Source organism: Dipteris shenzhenensis, chromosome 26 (assembly GCF_047967505.1).
Source record: "Dipteris shenzhenensis isolate YYH24624 ecotype China chromosome 26, Dip_SZ_1.0, whole genome shotgun sequence".
Lineage (NCBI taxonomy): Eukaryota > Viridiplantae > Streptophyta > Polypodiopsida > Gleicheniales > Dipteridaceae > Dipteris > Dipteris shenzhenensis.
The window spans coordinates 51,302,573-51,321,968 of record NC_141621.1 but is presented as its reverse complement, the minus strand read 5'-3'; the positions used below and the strand labels follow the sequence as shown (position 1 = coordinate 51,321,968).

Here is a 19,396-nt window from a genome sequence, read left to right as displayed (position 1 = left end):
AAGAAGTCACTATCACACGAGAGGTGTTGTATAGTTGGACTTGCTCTTTGTAGTATTGCGGTGGAGGGGGGATCGGTCTACTCTTGCGTGTTGGGTCTCACACCTCTTTGCTTTGAAGGGGGGTGTTGGAGATATCATAGTCAAAGAGTGTGTTGGTGTGAAGTGTTAGTGTGTAGTACTAGGTGATTTAGTACTAGTTTATGTGTGTGAGTCTTGTGTGAGTGCCATGTGTCATCATGGGACTTATCCCATATGCACTAGGTGCTAGAGTGTGAGTGAGTAGCCTACATAAGGCTTGTACTTGTCTTGTCTTGACATACTTGATGAATGAATGAGGGCCTTTTCATTATGTCTTCATTTGTGCATCATTTCCTCACACCCTAACCTTCTCTCTCTCTCTCTCTCTCTCTCTCTCTCTCTCTCTCTCCATCATGTTTCTAAAGGTGCTAGGTCCAAAGAAGAGACTCTGTGGGACGGTTGAATAACTCCTCTTGATTTGGGGAGGGTAGTCTTTCCAGCGAGGTTTAAACGATTTGCCTTGCCTCTATTTAAGATTGAGCCTCTGGTCGCTCACATGGCTGTTGACGCCTGCATTCTCTTTGCTTTACATTTTGTCATATTCTTCCCCTTTCAGTCCCCATCCACTCAAGTATGTACCTTGTCAGAAGGTCCTTTGTAGGGGTTTGAGACCGCAGAGGAGTGGGGATGTCAATCTCAAGAATCTTGAACACGCCTTGGATAGGTAGTACATTAGGCACTAGCCAAGACCTAAAACCCTGACTGCACACTCTCACTCAAAGTCTCCAACAACACGTCTTGGAAGTTGGGGGTGAGAATTTAGATCCTCAACTATCAAGTAGACCTTTAATACTCCATCATTCGAAAGTACCAAAACTACTAATGATGGGGTCTTGAGTATCGTCTCAAAGTAGGCCTCTATGGGGTTTGTACTCCTTCTAGAGACTTGGAAACGAAGTGCATCCGATAGATCTCAAAATCATCACCATGCAATAAGGGAGCTTCAAAATAGATGGAGGGAACTAATGGAGTTATACTGATCTGAACATTGAAACATGTGAAAATGAAGGGTATTCAGAATGTGATGGAGGGGCCATAATCACATATGCATGGAGAAGCACTTAAGAAAATCCCGTCAGGTTTTGGAATCACCAGAATACCGTGTTGGAAAGATGATCAAAGGGGGTGGAGATCACAAATATTTTTTTTTCTAGAGAAGAGCTCACAAATATGAAAATGCCTACAAGACTTTGCATCAGTAGAGTACCATGTTGGAGGAATAATCCAAGGGGGTGGAGCTAATGAAACCAAAAAAATTGACAGAACTTGAAACCAGCAGAATACCGTCTTGGAAGAATGACCAAACAGGGAGGTTGCACAGGTGAGGGAGGGAGGGCCGCGGAAGAGGGTGGGGCTTGCAGAGGTCAGATTGAAGAATGTGGGATAGCCATGCATTTAACTACTTGTCTCATACTTTGCATTCTCTATAAATAGGTAGGAGGCCAGAGGAATTCTCATTTTTTATAGCATTGTATTATTTACTGGTATGCCAAACACTGTATCAAAAATTTTCCAAACCAATCTCCTCCACTTGATATCGGCCTAGCAAACTTAAAAAGGACTAAAAAAAAGGGTGTTTTCGCAACACTGCATATACTCATCTCCACAAATTATGACCCATAGAAGCAGAATTGAAAGTTAAATTTTTATCAAACATGAAGAATGAGTCAATTGTCTTGCATACATGCATTCCAATTCCAATTTTCAACCTATTAGCTTAGGATGTTCAATGTTCTTTCATCAACGTTTTCCATGTTCAAGTTTCAAATTTGAACATCTAAGGTTCAAGTTCCAACCTCCATGAAAAATTTCAATGGTGATTTAATGTCAGCAATGTTATGTTCTCCCAGCCTTTCACCACCACCTTCCAGTGTAATAACTATTTTTTGAGTTGTAATTTTAAACAAAATTGGCATATTAGTGCATAGGTTGAAGTAAATTCTTGAGACATCTTATTGTTAGATAGAAAACATTTCATGGCCCTCTACCCCAGAAAAAGAAGAGAGTTAAAACAAATACCAAACTTAGTTCAAGGCATTCACATATAGGGGATTTCCTTGCAGCACAGATAATGTTGTACCGATGCAGAACAAAAATTTGTGTAAACAGAAAGCATCTAAGATCCTCAAATTAATATAATATCACTAATAAACCATTTGGAAGATTAAAAAAAGTAATCAAAGGGAAGTGAAATGCAATCATTGTTAGGAAGCTAGAATTAATCTAGGAGGGTAACTATCTAAAGATGGATCTACTAGCACCAATGATTCTGTTATTAGAGCAATTTGGCCAAGAAATGCTTTGAGATTTAAAGACTAGACACTTTTGCTAGAATGTATAGAACTTCTGAGCAAGAACTTTCCTTTTCAATACATGCCTCATACATGAGTGAGAGCTTTGCTTTCCAATGCATCCCTTGTACAAGTTGTGAGTAAGAGCTTTCCTTTGACATTCAATGAAGCTTGCAAAGCTCATCGGCCTTATTGTGGTACAATCAGCCTGATTGTGGACATGGAAGCAAGGCATACTGAAGTTGTGCAGCTATTTCATTTTCAATTAAGACATCGGAAACACGATGCATGGACACTGTAAAATGTGAATAGTATGAAGTGAAAGAGGCTTCATGGATTGGTACCTATTGGCTGCACACGATTCTAGATTAAAATATCCAATTTACAACTGTGAACATCTTTATGGTGGTATCAGGAGCGGAGAACATAGCTGGGTGGCTATAGTGAGACCTTCCCTTAAGTCCTCCACCACTTTTGTGAGCTATAGCTTTATTAGTTTGTAGTTCAATTCAGCTAGGACAGAGTGGAGGCATCCATCTGTGTAATGATGATCGATACATTGACCAAGATGGCTTATATAACTATAAGATGTCTTTATGAGGACTATTGAACATCCATGAATGTCTTGCCACATTTTCCCTGGTATGAGCCATACAGGCTAGATTAGGACAGTACAGTTAGTACACGTAGGATACTTGGTCCTAATTTAGGCCTATATAGCTAGACTTGTACTTATATTTCATATCCATTCTTGCAAGTACACTTTGAGCTTTATCATTGCATTCCACTCAACAGTAGAGTCCCAGCATAGTTTTACTTGATCCTAGAGCTCCCTCGTGTGCACATTAGCTACCCCCTTGCTTCAGCTGCCCCCCATGTGGTTTATATTCACATATAATCTATAGTAGGTCCGTTCAGACGAGCTGCACCATCATTACATGGAAATTGCTTTTGATGTCGTATATATGGTGGGCTTGTGCGTGTTACACCGTTGCCACCTCACGGATATGGAGAACAAAGCATCCGTTCTGTTAGTGGGACACTTACATCAATTACAAATATAATAAAAAAGAATGTTTTATTCTGATTGTGTTTATGACATTTGTTCCTCTATCTCACTGCTGACTTCTTTGCATATATTGTCCATGCATGTATTGGGTTATCTCATCTCTGCCTTTATCTTCTCATTTTCACGGTCAGGTTGATCGATTATTGGCTGCTGAACAAAAAATGACTGATTATCGTCCCCCGGAAGATGGAAATCCTCCAGACCATCGGCCTACGAATGCATGCACCCGGTGTGTATGCTTTCAACCATCACTTTTTGGGGGAAGGATTCACTCTGATGAATGATTGAACTTAACATATGTGTTCTGTGTGGTAATAGGGTGGTTGCCTACTTGGCACGAATGCTTGAAGCTGCAAATGGGGCTTTAGAAGGACTGAATAAACAGGCATTTATGACAGAGCTGGTATGGAGTTCCAGTCTGTAGGTCCTTTTTACTTTCGAGGGGTCCTTTTTGTGCATTTACTGTGTTTTCAGTTTTACTGTATTTTTCTTCTAAGAGCAATGCAAAGCAATAGTTGCCTGTAAATCGAAGGCTGGCATTATTCCTGATCAATCATTGTCTGTATTTTGTCGATTGTGCTTGTGAATAACTTTGTCATGCAATGAGCATTTTCCCTTGTGTAGACAAGCTGCACTCAGTAGCTGCAGTTGGTAAGGTTTTTGAATATAAAAATAGAATCATTTCATGGGCATGATTGGTAAGGTACTATTCTCTATGAAACACAAGTAGGAAACACAATTAATGACATATAGGTTGCATGCAGTAGGAGAGCTACATCATGGCTCGTTCTAGATGATGAATTGCGTGGTCCTGCTGTTTCTTCCTTTTGTCCTTTTTAGCACATCAGATTTGAATGGGATATTTTCCTTGCTAGTGGGCTGATACTTGTCCATCTTAATGAAAGGATTTATGTTTCACTTTACATGCCATCAAAGCTGGCAAATATGTCTCTCTAAGACATCTTTGGCTGAGTGAAAAAACAGAGTTTGGATGCGATTGACTTTGCTTTGCACTCCTTTTCCATATTGAGTATTCTTTAGTTTCCAAATGAAGCTGCCTGTTGACCTCTAATGAATACGAGAATGATAAACTTTTCAATGTGTGTCAGCTATGGTGCTATTCTTGGGTTGGATGAATGCCTCAGGTAGAAACTCAGATTCTCAGCTGCATGCTATGCCCATGTCCCTCATGCTAGGTTGCTAGTGAATCAGACTGCTTAGATTCTCAACTTCATGCTATGCCTATGTCCCTCAAATATGAGTGCTAGGTTGTTAGTGAATCAGGCTATTAATGTCTCAGTAGTCACCATCAGCTAGATTTTATTTTAGCCTAATTAATGAAAGCAAATATGTCTGCATCAAACCTTTAAAAGAAAACTAATCAATATGAAAATATTTGAGTACATCAGGGAACTTGTTTCTGATCTACTAGCTTAGTCCATGTCATTTGGTTAGTGACATCTTCCTTGAGGTATGCCTTTTTCCTTGTCTAATTTATTTTCTTTGATGATGGCCTATATGTCGTTATAGCGTTGTGAGGCAGTAATAGATTTAATGTTTTCCCATAAGTCTCAGGCATGATGGCAAGAAGAACAAACACAGCTTCCTTCCCTCAATTTGAAATTATAATAGCTTCTTTTGGTCAGCTGTCTGGGCTCAATATTTGGAAATAAGTTGTATACATCATGCTAACGATTGAAACATCCATAAAGGGGCCCATATATATATCTCACAAAAAGTATAGACAGAAGGGGAAAATATAATACAAGATGGTTTTTGAAAAGAGACTAAAAGTATTCCCCCCTTTTGCTTACAGGGAAACCGGTTGCATAAAGGATTGCTTAGTCATTGGCAAAGATTTACTTTCAGTCCCAGGTATTAACTCAGTTTTCTTCAGTTCACAAGATGTCAATAATTTTTGGCACAGTTGATGAAGGAAAAATTTGGTTCAGACATGTCATTGAATTTATTGTTGAGTTGAGGCAGTACTAAGGCTTACATTCTTGAAGAGTTAAGGAAACAGTTGGAAGCACCAACCTCTTTTGTCAATTTCCACATGGTTCAGCCTTGCTCGGCTAGGAAACTCTTGCAAGCTATCATGCTAGGATAGAGAGGACATCCTCAGTTCAAAGTTATCAGGGCTAAAGCAGTTGCAAGATTTTTCCGAAATATTTACAAAAATTTGGGGAGAAATGTGTGCAAGAGGGTCTTTTGCATGACTTAGGTTGCTGGGATAACATAACTCTTGCAAAATCATGCTAGGAGAGAGATAAGATCTTCAGTTTAGGTTATCAGGGCTAAAGGAATAACAATATTTTGTCCGGAGAAAATAGTGCACAGCTGGGATCAATAGACAAACTATGTGACTCAGTCAAGTATGTCTAGCAGCCTGATATTTGGGAGCCATGTTCATGTGAACTAGGTTTGGCTTTGCAAGGCACCACGGGACCCTTAACATTCATTCCAAGACTGATAGGAAGGGGCGTCGATTCCCTTGGATGGCATTTTCATGAGAACCTGGGAATGTGAATTCGCAGAGCCTCGTGACTACCAATAAACAGCTAAGTCATCAATGTCTTGACTTAGATTTACCTCAGTAGGCCCTCAGCCCTTGCAATAGGTCGAATAGCTCAATGGATTGGGCAAAAGTACAATGTTGCAAGCTTGACCCTATGCCCAAGATTGTCCATTGGTGCGCTTGTTCAGTCTAGGTGAGGGAAAGGAGATGGGTGCAACCTAGGCGCAAGGTAGCTAAGCCCAAGTTTGGGTGCAATCCAAGATGTACTCTTGGTGTGTGCGTGTGAGTGTGCGTGTGGGAGTCGATACCTCAGCTTGTTTTGGCATTGCCCTGAATCTCGTGACGTGTTGTTTTTTCTACAGCAATGTCTTTAGGCACGGTGTTCTGGTGCTTGCTTTGGCAAGCTATTGTGGCTTTTTGGGATTCACTTTGGTAGGCAGGGGTATGATCTTTTCTTACATGCGTTTGCTATTGGGCACTATGGGCTCTATGGAAGGACCAAGATCATAGGGTCTTTGGTGATTCATCCCTCGCTACGTATTACTTTTTCTGGGTTTTTTAACGGCGATCCTCCTTTGAATGTCTGCATGCTGAGGATCTTGACTAACCTGCTTCCTTGTCATATAATGAGATCTTCGTTTGTACATTTTCTCCACTCTTCAGTCTTCTTTTGTCTCCGTTTTGAGTTGCCTTGCTGCAGCCCCTTCTCTGTATATTTTCGCCCTGTAGAGATCTCTTTGAAGCTCTGCTTTCAGCCACTTTTCTCTGCTATTTTATGCTTACTGGGTGCTGGTGCCTTGGCTCATACACACATCAAGATGTGTTGATAGGTTGATATTGAAAAAGCATTTGATACTGCAGATGTTATGGACACAAAATGCAAAATTGGTTTACTGGCTCTATAAGGATGGCACGGCATGTTGCCTTTAATCTGATGCCCTCTCTTCTTTGTGGACCATGGGTTGTTATATTCACCAAGGCTGTCCTCTCAGTGCTTTGCTTTTTGCCATTGCTACTCATCCACTATTGACACATATATCCGCCTTAGTTGCACATCAGTGTTTGCATGGTATTTATTTTCTTAGATGTGTACGTTTTGTCAGCCAGGCCTATTCAGACGACTCTTTTCCCCCCCCCTAAGGAATTCTGAATCTGATGTTTGGCACTTTATAGGCACTTGATTTGTTTGGTCTTGTAGCTGGGCTGAAAATGAATTTCTCTAATCCAAACTCCCGCCCTTGCATCAATGTGACTAGCATTGCCTTTTGTGGCGTGGTCTCTTGGCTGCCTCCTGATCAGATTGTGCGTCGTTTGGGCTACCCCATTGGATGGCACTTGATTTGTTTGGTCTTGCAGCTGGGCTGAAAATGAATTACTCTAAAAGCCAAACTCCTGCCCTTGTATCAAGTGACCAGCATTGCCTTTTGTGGCCTGGGTCTCTTGCCGCTCCTAATCAAATTGTGAGTCATTTGAGCTACCCCATTGGATGCCACATTCCTTTGCAACAAGAGAGAATTCGGGTACTTCAAAAGCTCTTTCATGAGATAGACTTTTGCAAACTGTCTACTTGGCCACTGCATTCACCTCCGGATAGTGTAGTGCATTCTTATGGCATATGTGTAGTTTCATTATTCCTTGGTCTTTTTTTGACATTGCAAAATTTATGTCCAAGGTTATGGAATGTTTTTGGCACACTAAAACTGACCATGAGACACTCTGTCTCCTCAAATACAATTATGTTTGTTTGCCCAAGATGCATGAGGGTTTGAACATTTTTAAATATTCGAACAGATGTGTTAGCCTGCAAGGCTTGTTAGAATGGAAAACAATGGAGTGGAACAATCTGAGGAAAAAATGAAGTATTTTCAAATGAATATGAACAACATATATGTGGTGGCCTATATAGGTCCTAAAGTCAACCGAAGAGTTGACCAATGAAGTCAACTTGAGGGGTGATTGAAGTACCAACTAGCCTACAGGTGAATACTAGGGCTAAGTGCCAACAAATTCTTCTCCATGGTATGACCATGGAATGACTAAATTATATATGAGAAGACAAAGTATATACAATAGATATCATGCTTGCACATGTTTATCCAAGAAAGGATATAGCAACCTATGATAATGTGGAGAAGCAGATCATAGATGCAAGGACTAAAAAGAAGACTGGCTGGATGCATCATGCTCAACTGGAGGAGAATGACAAATCACAACAAATGCCCAATCATCATGAGCAATGTGGAAGGATTCTTTGGGGCAGCAGAGACATTTGTAACTATAAGACTCGAAAGCAATGTGCTTTTGACATTCGGTGACAGCGTGGCCTGGTTTCCTGAAGTAATTATAGTGCTTCTTCTTCCTCCCATCAGAAGATGATGAGGTGCTAGATGAAGGTTTGGTCTTGTTGTAAAATCACTCCCACACCCCCTTCCTTCCTTTCCCCTGTGATCTGTGGCAAAGGTCTGATCTGCATGAGTAGAAGTAGCTTTATTTTGACGACTCTACTTTGCTTGCAAGAGTAGGGAAACAAGCTGATCAAAGGAATAGTGGGTGGGGTTAACCATGGCAACTAGCCTCAATGTCGTAGCAAATTCCTACTATTGAGTCAGGGTGCCCATCAAGTGTCGTAGATACTAGCTAAGAATTTGGGACGATTTCATCAACATTGATGAGATTGATAGAAATGGGAGAGAGAGCAGGAAGCAAGAGAGAGAGTGCAGAACGTTGAATATGCAATAGAATGAAGTAAAGTAATACAAAGAGGGGATAAGGTTTTGTCTAAGTGACAAACCTTATCCTTCACTAACCGTAGTTAGTGAACTAACTGTGGTTAGGGTGAAAAACCTGTAATTGAGGGAAAAGTGCACCTAACACACTTATTGACTTTAGATTGGTCATTGCCTAGAATTTATCAATAATTCTAACACCCCCCTGTAGTGCCAATGTCATGTACAAGGAAATGATCAATCACCAAAAGGAGATAAGTTCAGGGCATTGCGAAATGCCTCAAACTTCTCACGTGGAAGTGCTTTGGTGAAGATGTCTGCAACAGTGTCATGTGTTGACACATCTCTCTTGCATGCAACTTCTCTCTGACATAGTGATAGTGAACCTCAATGTGCTTCGTGCGAGCATGAAACACAGGATTCTTTGCCACTGCTATTGAGAATCGAAGAAGGACCCTCCAATGAAAGATGAAGATCGGCAAGCAAACGACGCAGCCAAACACATTCAACTATCGCTTTGAAAGCTGCCCTGTACTCAGCTTCACATGAGGAAGTAGCCACAGTAGATTGCTTCTTGCTCAGCCAAGAAATGCAAGCTTTGCCCAAAAAGAAACAATTACCACTTGTGGACTGCCTAGTGTCATAGTCGTCTCCATGGAAGTGCGATTCTTTTGCTCAGCTTTGCCATTCTGTTGAGGTGTAAGCCTCACTATAAGCTGATGTGTGATGCCTTTCTCCTTCAAAAATGTCTCAAATTCATGAGACATATACTCCCCCCCTCGATCTATGCGAAGTGTCTGCACCTTGAGTCCTGTCTCATTCTCAACCATAGCCACAAAGTGTTTGAAATGCATAAACACTTTTGATTTTGCCTTGAGACCATAGACCCAAGTGTAGTTGGTGAAGTCATCTATAAATGTAACAAAATAGAGATAACCCCCAAAAGCGCGTGTCCTCATGGGACCGCAGACATCACTATGAATAAGCTGTAATTTTCGTGTAACTTTCACCGCACTATCCTTCTTGAAGGGAAGTCTATCCATCTTGCCAATGATGCAACCTTCACATGCATGAGAAGGAGGCGACTCCAAAGGAGGCAATGCATCAACCATATCATCCCTCTGAAGTGTCATTAAGCTGCCATAGCTCATGTGCCCATATCTGGCATGCCATAACTCCGCATTCTGCGCATTCTGCATTGCAGTAGTGGGAATGCTAACTGATAATGCAAGATCGGATCTATTTTTATATAGATCAAGCTGAAAAAGACCCGGATACAAAGTGCCAGATAACATCAAAGCATAGTCATTCTCTTTGTTTCTGACTGCACACTTGTCATTATCAAAAACAACTTGAAATCCTCCTCTATTGAGTGAGGACACTGAAAGCAAATTCTTCTTTATCCCTGGCACATAGAGAACATCTGAAATTCTGAAATCTGTGCCATCAATGGATGTGAGAATAATGTCTCCCACTCCACACACTGAATAAGAAGAATTATTCGCACAAGTCACCTTTTTGGTGGGTGGAGGATGCAGAGATACAAACAGACTCTTCTTGGAAGTGATGTGCTTTGAAGCACCACTGTCAAAATACCAAGTATGAAGTATCTCATTGACACTAAGAGAGCATGCATCCTTTGAAGGATCATAACTACAAGCAAGAAAGCATATGGGTCATCATCTTTAGTGGCTATAGCATCTGAACTACCCACTGAAAAATCTGAAGTGCAAGACAGAAAGGCATAGTGCTCTTCCACAAAGTTAGTTGCAACATCTCCCCCATCATGAGAATGTGGAGCTGATGCAACTGACACAGCCATACCGGAATCCCTTTTCTTCGCTTTGGCTATGCGCTTCTTGCATTCTGCAATATAATGACTTGGCTTCTTGCAATAATGACAGATGCCCTTCTTTTTCTTACTTACTTGTATCACCCTTTGCCTTATAAGAGGGCTGTCCTGAATCAGCTTTATGCTGATTTGTGGGCTGATTGGCATGTGGCTTTTGCTGCCCTTTACCCTTGGGCTTGAACTTGGAGAGCATGGCATGCTCGCCAGCCCGGGTTGCCATATTTCTGCGTGTTTGCTCCTCCTGCAACATAAGTCCTACCAACTCGTGAAAAGAGAGAGGATTGCTGGCCCCCCTCAATGACAAATTCAGCGAGGTGTGGTAATCGAGATAGGACTCAGGAAGAGAGTTTAGAGTGGTGGTGATCATCTCTGGATTTAGAATGACTTCATCAATATTCAGCAATTGTTCCCTCAAGTCCTGAAGCTTTGTGAGGTGAGAATTCATGGAATCTCCCTCCTCCATATGCGTATGGGAAAGTTCTCACTTCAGAAAGGAAACCCTGGCATCATTTCTTGCTGCAAACATACTCTCTAGTATCTCCCAAGCTGCCATAGATGTCTTGCATGACCGAATATGAGGTATAATGAACCTCTTGAGAGAGAGAGAAATTACTGAAAGAGCTTGTGCATCTCTAGAGTTCCATCTTTTCTGCTCTGTTGTGGGAGCTCCTGGAGCGGCTGCTCCAACTACTTGTGCTGCATTTGCACCTCTACCCCTGTCTCCAGCTGTAGGAGTGACAGGTGTAGTCGCTGTATCTGGTCTTGCTTCATCTTCACTGACATAATCCCAAAGATGTCTGCCAACCAAGATATTGCCAATTATGAAACTCCATAAGGAGTAGTTGGTGCCATTCAACTTATCCTCCTGTGTGAAAACTCCGAACACCTCATTGGGGTTGTTCTAAGCCATTTTCACTAGATAATCTCAAAAAAAACAGCAAACTGACCAAGTAAAATCCCTTCCTGGGATGTAAAATGCACAAGTCAAATCTGCAAAGAAAATCTGCCCACAGTGATAAATACTCTCACAGCCTATCAAAGGCTCAAAATGCACTTCAATTATCCTGCAAATGCTCTCAATCTGTCAAAAAACACTGCAAAATTTGCCAATGTCTGCAATGTCACTCAAAATGAGTCCAAAACTGCCTGTAACAGTCCCAAACTGCTAGTACACTACCAAATTGCATGTGAATGCCAAAAGCCCCAATTTCTTCAGGGAAATTGCATCCAAAAGAGGGCAAAGTATCTGGAAGCCCCAATTATGCAAGAAATTGCAGTGTAGAAACAAAAACCCCAAAATTTGGGGAGAAATTGAGCTGAAATTGGGGCTAACTCACAAGAAGCCCCAAATTTTTGCTTGACTTGTCCTGCAAAGCAAATATCTGCTCAAAATTTGCTTGATTCTTTAGCCGAAATCCCGAATGCACCTGCACAAAGTGATCGTACGGAATGTACGGAGAGGTACGGAATGTATGGACGGGTAGGAATGTACGGACAAGCAAAGTGCTATCGCGGGTACGATCTGAGCTGTACGACATGTACGGCGTAGGTGTACGGAGAATGTGCGGAGAGTAGCAAATCTATTGTACGGGTTGTGTATGGCAACGTACCAGTAGATAACCAGCATTGTATGGACGGCTCTGATTGATCTGTACGGCACAACTTGGAATGGCGACTGTACGGACAAAGTACGACGCCTGCAGATATGTACGAGCACTGAGCATACGTTGTATGGACATGTAACTCTTGCTGTACGGAAGGAATGTGGCGTCTGCTGTACGGACGAGTGGCGCAAGACCTGTACTTTATTTACGGCGGCAAACAGTACGACTGTCCATACAGTTGTACGGATGAGCAAGTCGAGGCTTTGTACGGATTGCCGTGTGGAGTAGGCGATGAACAGAAGTCCAGGGGTAGAGGTAGGCGTTTGACGATGGGCTCTAGGTTCGGAAGCGAAGGCAGGCTCTGATACCAAATGATAGAAATGGGAGAGAGAGAAGGAAGCAAGAGAGAGAGTGGAGAATGTCGAATATGCAATAGAATGAAGTAAAGTATTACAAAGAGGGGATAAGGTTTTGTCTAAGTGACAAATCTTATCCTTCACTAACCGTAATTAGTGAACTAGCTGTGGTTAGGGGGAAAAACCTCTAATTGAGGGAAAAGTGCTCCTAACACACTCATTGACTTTACATTGGGCACTGCCTAGAATTTATCAATAATTATAACAGAGATGCTCTCTAAAATCCTTGACTTGTGTGAGGTAAGCATCCGTGCTGTCCCCTTAGTTCATCTTAATACCTTCAAGTTGCTTGCGCAAATAGGCAACCTTGGCCTCATTTCAAATATGATAGAGATTGGCCAAAGTGTCCCGCACAGCCTTGGCTGTCTTGCAAGATTGAATGTTAGGAATAACAACCTTCTTGTCTCATGCAGCCTTGGCTGTCTTGCAAGATTGAATGTTAGGAATAACAACCTTCTTGCAATCATAGCTCCAACGAGTTTCGGAAACAGGGAAATGAAGCACGGCGAGAAAACGGAACATATATTCATACATATATCATTAATGAAAACATTACAAAGATAGTATATACATCTTCAAATCTCGCAATAACTTATAACTTTAGAGAATTCAAAGTTTGGCAAAGCTGCACACGCTACATCAATTATCATGGATGATAAATCATAAATGACAAGTAGTCTAGGGATAAAAGTCAATACAAAACATGGTCCATGATCCATATCCATGTCAAATGACAAAATCCTAAAAATAGTTACTATAGTCTATGATGTAGCCAATACAAAACATGATCCATATCGGATCCAAAAATTTGAAAAAAATCCTAGAGGTAAGTGTAGTAGCATGATGCACGCTCCAATAATCACTCCTCAGCATCATCGGCGGCATCCATGGTGTCATTTGTCTCCTCTGACTCCTAAGTGTCAGCCTCAGATGAGGATAGGAGAGGATCGATGTGGGAGGGAGGCATCAATGGCTTTCAAAAACATAGTGCCTTTGCAACAAAACACTACAACATTATACACATTTTGCCTATGTAAATTTGACCATCCGTCACCCAATATAGTGCAGCCATACTTCTTCCATGTTTCCTTAAAGGGCTCTACCTACTTCTATGCAGGCTCGTTCCCGCTTGAGCTCCCGTACTAGTAGAGCCTTGAATGAAGGGACTTCCCACTTGCATCCAATGCGGCTGATGGCTCTCATGGTCTTTCTTCATTGGTTTGTCTTGGCCACATGAAAGGGGATGACACACCGTATGAACAATCAGGTGAGCTCCCTAGTTGCCTTTGCCATTGCCTGCTTGAGCTCCCATACTAGTAGAGCCTCGAATGAAGGGACTTCCCACTTGCGGCTGATGGCTCTCATGGTCTTTCTTCATTGGTTTGTCTTGGCCACATGAAAGGGGATGACACACCGTATGAACAATCAGGTGAGCTCCCTAGTTGCCTTTGCCATTGCTTGCTTTTGAAAGCTGGTTTGGATGCTGGTCTTTTGTACAAAATTCTTAGGTAGTGGAGGAGAGGCTCGTGATATATCCTTGGCAAAGTAGTCCTCTTTGCATGCACAACCAACATAGAGGAATGGCTACTCTTTGACTCTTCATCTCTATCCCTCTTTGCTGCTAGTGCTTGACTTGTACTAGCTTCCTCGTCATTCGAAGGCTCCACAGAATCGAATCTTTGGGAATGGCCAAATGCATTTGCCTCCATTCTTCAAGGCGGCTCTCCTTCACATCTTGGGGAACATAGGGGCATGGCTCTACATCTTTGTTTGGCACATGGGCAAGATGGTCCTTCACACGGGTGACATTCTGTTTTTTCCATTCGATAGAATTTACATTTCCACTTTTTAGATCCACCAGATCCCTCATAGCTCCCCAATTTATCTGCATATTTTCAAAATGCATCCGGAGCCATGTAGGCTGAGGGTAAGGGCTGAGGGCAAGGGCTGAGAGGAGAACAAGCAGGAGAGGAGAGGGCAAGGGCTGAGGAGAGCAAGCAGGAGAGGAGAGGGTGAAAGGAGGAGAGGCTGGAGAGAAGAGCGAGGAGGAGAGGAGAGCAAGGATCTGGGCTGAAATGGGGGCTGTAGTTGAGAGGAGAGCAAGGAGGGGAGGCTGGAGAGGGAGAGAGTGGGCTGAGAGGGTTGTGGGTTGAGAGGAGAGCGAGGAGGAGGCGGTGGAGCAGAGAAGAATACCGGGCGGTGCGGGACGAGATGCAGATTTGGGGCAAGTTTGCCCTGTCCGAAAGGGCTTTTCCAGTTCCGGAAATGTCACCGAAACGGCAAACCGTTTGGGGTGCCTCAAAATGCCATTTGAGCACTATGCTTGCACTTTATAGCGATCGTTACATGGGTCTATGTATCTCTTTGATCCCACTGTATCTTTTCGGATGTGGGAGGCACTGCGGGAGCATTGGCAGATGAACCAGAAGTGGCAGCAGTAGTGGGTGCGGGAGTAGTGATGCCTATGCTGGAGAGACAGGTCTAGTCTTGGATCTAGAAACAATACCTCATAAATTCATGGGGAACAACAGGTGGCACACCAAGTACGACCACATGGGATAGTTGGTACCATCAAGTTTATCTTCAGCGGCAAGCATTCCAAAGGACTCATGGTTTGCCATTTGCAAATGAAGATTCCCAAAAAAGAAAGTGTGTAGCAAATGTCAAAGCCTCAAGGCTATCAAGCAGGCTGCTCAAGTAAACTGCAAATGTCTACCCAAAAATTTCAACAAAATCTCGGCAAGTATCAAAAATAAAAAAGGCTTGCTCAAACACTGAGCCGAAATGCACATGATATCTCAAAAATGTTCAGCAAGGACTGACTGTAGGAAGTGCAAATGTCTGTCCACTGAAAAAGATCCTGCAGTGCAAAAGTGACTGCAATAGCCTCGGTGGATGTTTATCATTTCTTTGAGCCTAAGGTTATCCAAGTATCGAGCTATGTCCATGGCCATAAACCTCCCGTATATGTACCATGGGTGCCCACCATTCCAAGTGTTTTAAGCCAGACATGGCATAGCCTTTTCTAGTCTAAGTATCCCCAGGAGTCAATCCCATCGGATCCTCACAAATGAGACCACAACTCATATATATAGACCCAACCAAGGGCATTCCTAGGCTAAGTATGCATGTACTCTAGGAATTGTCATAAAGTCTGAATTGACTCTTTTTAAAGGGTCCATTGCTTGGACCTAACCCAATTCCTAGGCAACTCACATGAAAGTCTGGGAAAGTAATATCAGCTAATAAGCTATGCTATTAATGACACGAATAAACCTAAAAACTTCACCAATTCATAAAGCTCACAAAATCTGTTGGGATTTCAAGGTAGACAAACCAGCCCTTTGGAAACACACGAGGTGAGCACTCGTGATGTGCGTGAAACTGAGCTCTATCTTGAGCTGTCTGAAGATTCACCTTGCAAATTGCAACGTATCTTTCTGCAATTGCAGAAAATTAGCAGCAGCTCATACCTTTTTGTTTTGCAGACCAATGGTCCATGGAGCCTTTGATTGAAGTCCATACGTTAAAAGAAATGGACTCTATGCTTTGCACTATAATATATTCAAACTCAGCCATGGGAAGATACTATCCTCAATGAGATTGTTTTCAAGAGACAAATGCACAGAGGATATCCTCAAGGATCGGATTAACTTGCTCCATTGACTCGAGATGTTTGGATGAACGCATACTCATCTTAGTGTCCAACTTTTTGAACACTTGTTGCCAGAAATGACTTGTCGACTCAGGATCACAGTCACTAATGATCTGAGCTGGTAATCCATAAAGGCTAAATAAAATTCTCCACAAACACTTGTGCTAGATGTGGGGTAGAAATTGTAGTCTTTGGGTGGACACAAACTTGGCGCCACCTATATGGCATCATTTCCACAGTTTGTTCAGTGGTAATCCCAATACAATCCATGGAAGTGCTCTCCTATTTCTTATATTCCAATGGACGCAGCAAGCCACCTTGTCTTACACGCTCCGCCTTATTGACCTGGCATTGCTAACACTCTCAAACATAACATTTGGCTTTAGTCCACATGTCAGGCCAATATTAATTCTGCTTGACCAAAGACATCATTCGTTGGATGCCAAGATGTTCAGCACAAGGAGTGTCATGATCCTAAAAATGACTTTTCCCCTTATGCCTCGGATGTCTGATATGCAAAGTTTACCCTTCGGAAAAAGAGGCCATTTTGAATAGAATACTGATCTTGGACTTCTCTCCCTCTTAAATTTGAATTGATTGGTTCATCTAGGCATAATCCGACAGGGATTTGCTGCCAAATATGGCTGAAATAGTGATCATACTATACAGGTCTGAAGGGGTATAAAGAGAGATGCAACTTAAGTATCTGCCATCACATCAGTGGCACCCCTTCTGTATCGGATTTCAAAAATCAAAATCTTGCATAAGCTCATATCGTCTAGCCTTGTGGCCATGCGAGTCTAAGGCATTATGAAAGTACTCATGTGTGGATAACGCACAAGTCACTCCATAAGCATAAAGTCAATCCTTTGGATACTTTTGCTACATGTATTGCTTTACTTTTCTTCCGTTCATTATTCTTTTTCAGGACCGCAAAGGTGCAATCCTTTATGATGTGCCTAGCTAGCCTTGTTGGCAGAAGGAGAGGGACAGCTCCTTGTTCTTTGGTGAGTCTCATAGTCTCTCCGTTGCTGCTTACATGAAAAGTTCACAGCTGTTGTCGAACTGGTGCAGGGCCTCTTGGCACGGTTATTTTTACAGTAGTCTTTGAATGTACCGCTTGGTGCACCCCTTGTTACTTGGTGTACCCCTGTCGCTCGGTGATTGTCACACCTCTGAAAAATGCACCCTCATCCTCAAGGGTTGTGATAGTGTTGCAGGCACCTAGTTCTAGTAGTCTTGTGAGAGACCACTATAATAGAACAAATGCCATACCTGGTTGGTAAATGAAGGAAACTTGCGTTGTAAAGGAATGAACTCATCCTTATAAGTTTCCAATTCTTTTTCGTTGTGTAACGAGCCTCTTGAAATCCTCAAACTCATCTAGCTCCTTCGAGAGCTAGTCCTGAATTACATTAAACTCGGCCCAATAAAGAGGTACTTTCGATGGCTTAAACCACAATAGTCACACAAAGACTTCCGTGGCCACAACCTTCGTGTCCCATAGCACGGGTGTCCTCCAGTCAAGGTTTCATACAGTATAAGCTGACCCCTTTTAAAGGGTCCCTTGTATGGACCTAAGCCCATCATTAATGCCAGATCATGCTATGACCTTGGGATCTTAACACAACTTTGGCACCTTGCCCAATTGAGGTTGTTATGAATTTTTATTTTAAGTTTGACCAGTCTCCTTGGTTGCAGAAAGCTCTTTGTTGATTGAATTTGTCCATTAAATTGTCCTGAAGCTTCTGATCTGATGGAGATTCTGATTTATCTTTTATTGGTGCTAGAAACTTCTAATACTGGGACTCTTTTCAGGGGAAGGAGGTGAATAAAGAATGGAACTGGAACTGTACTTGGAGGTGCTGAATTGTTATGTCCATGTTTTGTTCTTCATCTTGATCAATTATGCTTGTCATTTGGCAGTGGAGGTCTACGGTTAAAACGTGATGTTACTGAGTACGCTGAGTTTGTTCGAAGTTTCAAGGCCCCTGCAGTAGATGAAAAGTTTGAGTCCCTGGGAACGTAAGCTCTTACCTGCTGAAATCGGTTTTGGTCTTATTGATTACAGGCATTGGTTTTTGTAACTGATCTAGGCTGGCTTGCCTTTGTCATAACTAATAGGTGGGATTTGCCTACAGATTGGTCAATGTGTTTATAGTTGCTCCTGAAAGCTTATTCACTCTCATAGATGGAAGTTTGCGGAGCACTCGAAAGGATGCATTGCGGTATAATATCGGCTACAGCTTTTGTATATTTTGCTAGTTCTGTTTTCAAGTCATCATAAGGAACGTCACATCTCATGAATAACTTGGTACACAGGTTTATTCAACTTCGTGAGGATTACAAGAGTGCAAAGATAGCAAGCAGAGTAAGCTTATTGCAAGAAGATCATTGATGCAACCAGTCTTGGCAGATGGTGCTATTTGCTAGGGATGTTTCGATGCTTCTTGAAAAGACCTTTCTGTGGACATTGCTCGTTGATGAACTCAAGGGTCCTGAGCTTATTGTTCTGCGTGTTTTGGGGTAGTAGTGCTGAGCCAATGTAACTTCCTGCTCCAGTAAAGGTTAAAAATGCCCAAACTTTCCATTGGTATGTCCATAAAAGAATACATCAGCATTTTCCATAGATGCAAGACCAAATGGATACTCAGTTTTTGTGTCACAAGGCTTGACTATACACATGAACATTCAGCATGTGTAGGTTCTTTTCTTTGCCTTGTCTGTAGGCTTTGTACTGAAGCTAGTGCAATTCTCAACATGTAGGTGGCTGATGTCCTTAGATACATTCTATCGAATAAATGGAAGCATGCAGTGGGCTTGACTTTCCTGATGGCACTACATTAGCTGCATGCTCTTGCATTGGTATATACATTTTAAAATAATTTGAGCTGAACAAGGATCAAGTCTCACTTTAATAGTATTGTGCATGTTCATAACATTATTTCCCAGCCTACACATCTTACCTTGTACGACCATTGGTTCAAAGTGGAGAGGGGCAAGTGGCAATTTTCCAAGTGCGAATTCCAAGTTAAGAAGATTGACTTTGTTAGATTAATTCTTAGGGTGCATGTTTTGAGAACAATTGCCATGGATGGAGGCATATGGATAGACTGCACATACTTCACATGAACATTGAGTTGGTGATTGTAGATGCATTCATGGATTGTACCAACCACGGTAATCA

General features: G+C 42.1%; 1 protein-coding gene across 3 annotated transcripts in view; it reads left to right on the top strand.

Moving 5' to 3' along the window:
• The window catches only part of SEC10 (exocyst complex component sec10), a 106,395-nt gene extending 87,245 nt beyond the window's left edge, over positions 1-19,150 (top strand). For all 3 annotated transcript variants that reach the window (XM_087397432.1, XM_087397433.1, XM_087397431.1), the window contains 6 exons: positions 3,570-3,667; positions 3,757-3,841; positions 5,255-5,313; positions 18,136-18,234; positions 18,351-18,437; positions 18,532-19,150. In XM_087397432.1, the coding sequence (XP_087253558.1) occupies positions 3,570-3,667; positions 3,757-3,841; positions 5,255-5,313; positions 18,136-18,234; positions 18,351-18,437; positions 18,532-18,607 (504 nt within the window). In that variant the 3' untranslated portion in view covers positions 18,608-19,150. The remainder of the gene's footprint in view (positions 1-3,569; positions 3,668-3,756; positions 3,842-5,254; positions 5,314-18,135; positions 18,235-18,350; positions 18,438-18,531) is intronic.
• Positions 19,151-19,396: the final 246 nt, after the last annotated feature.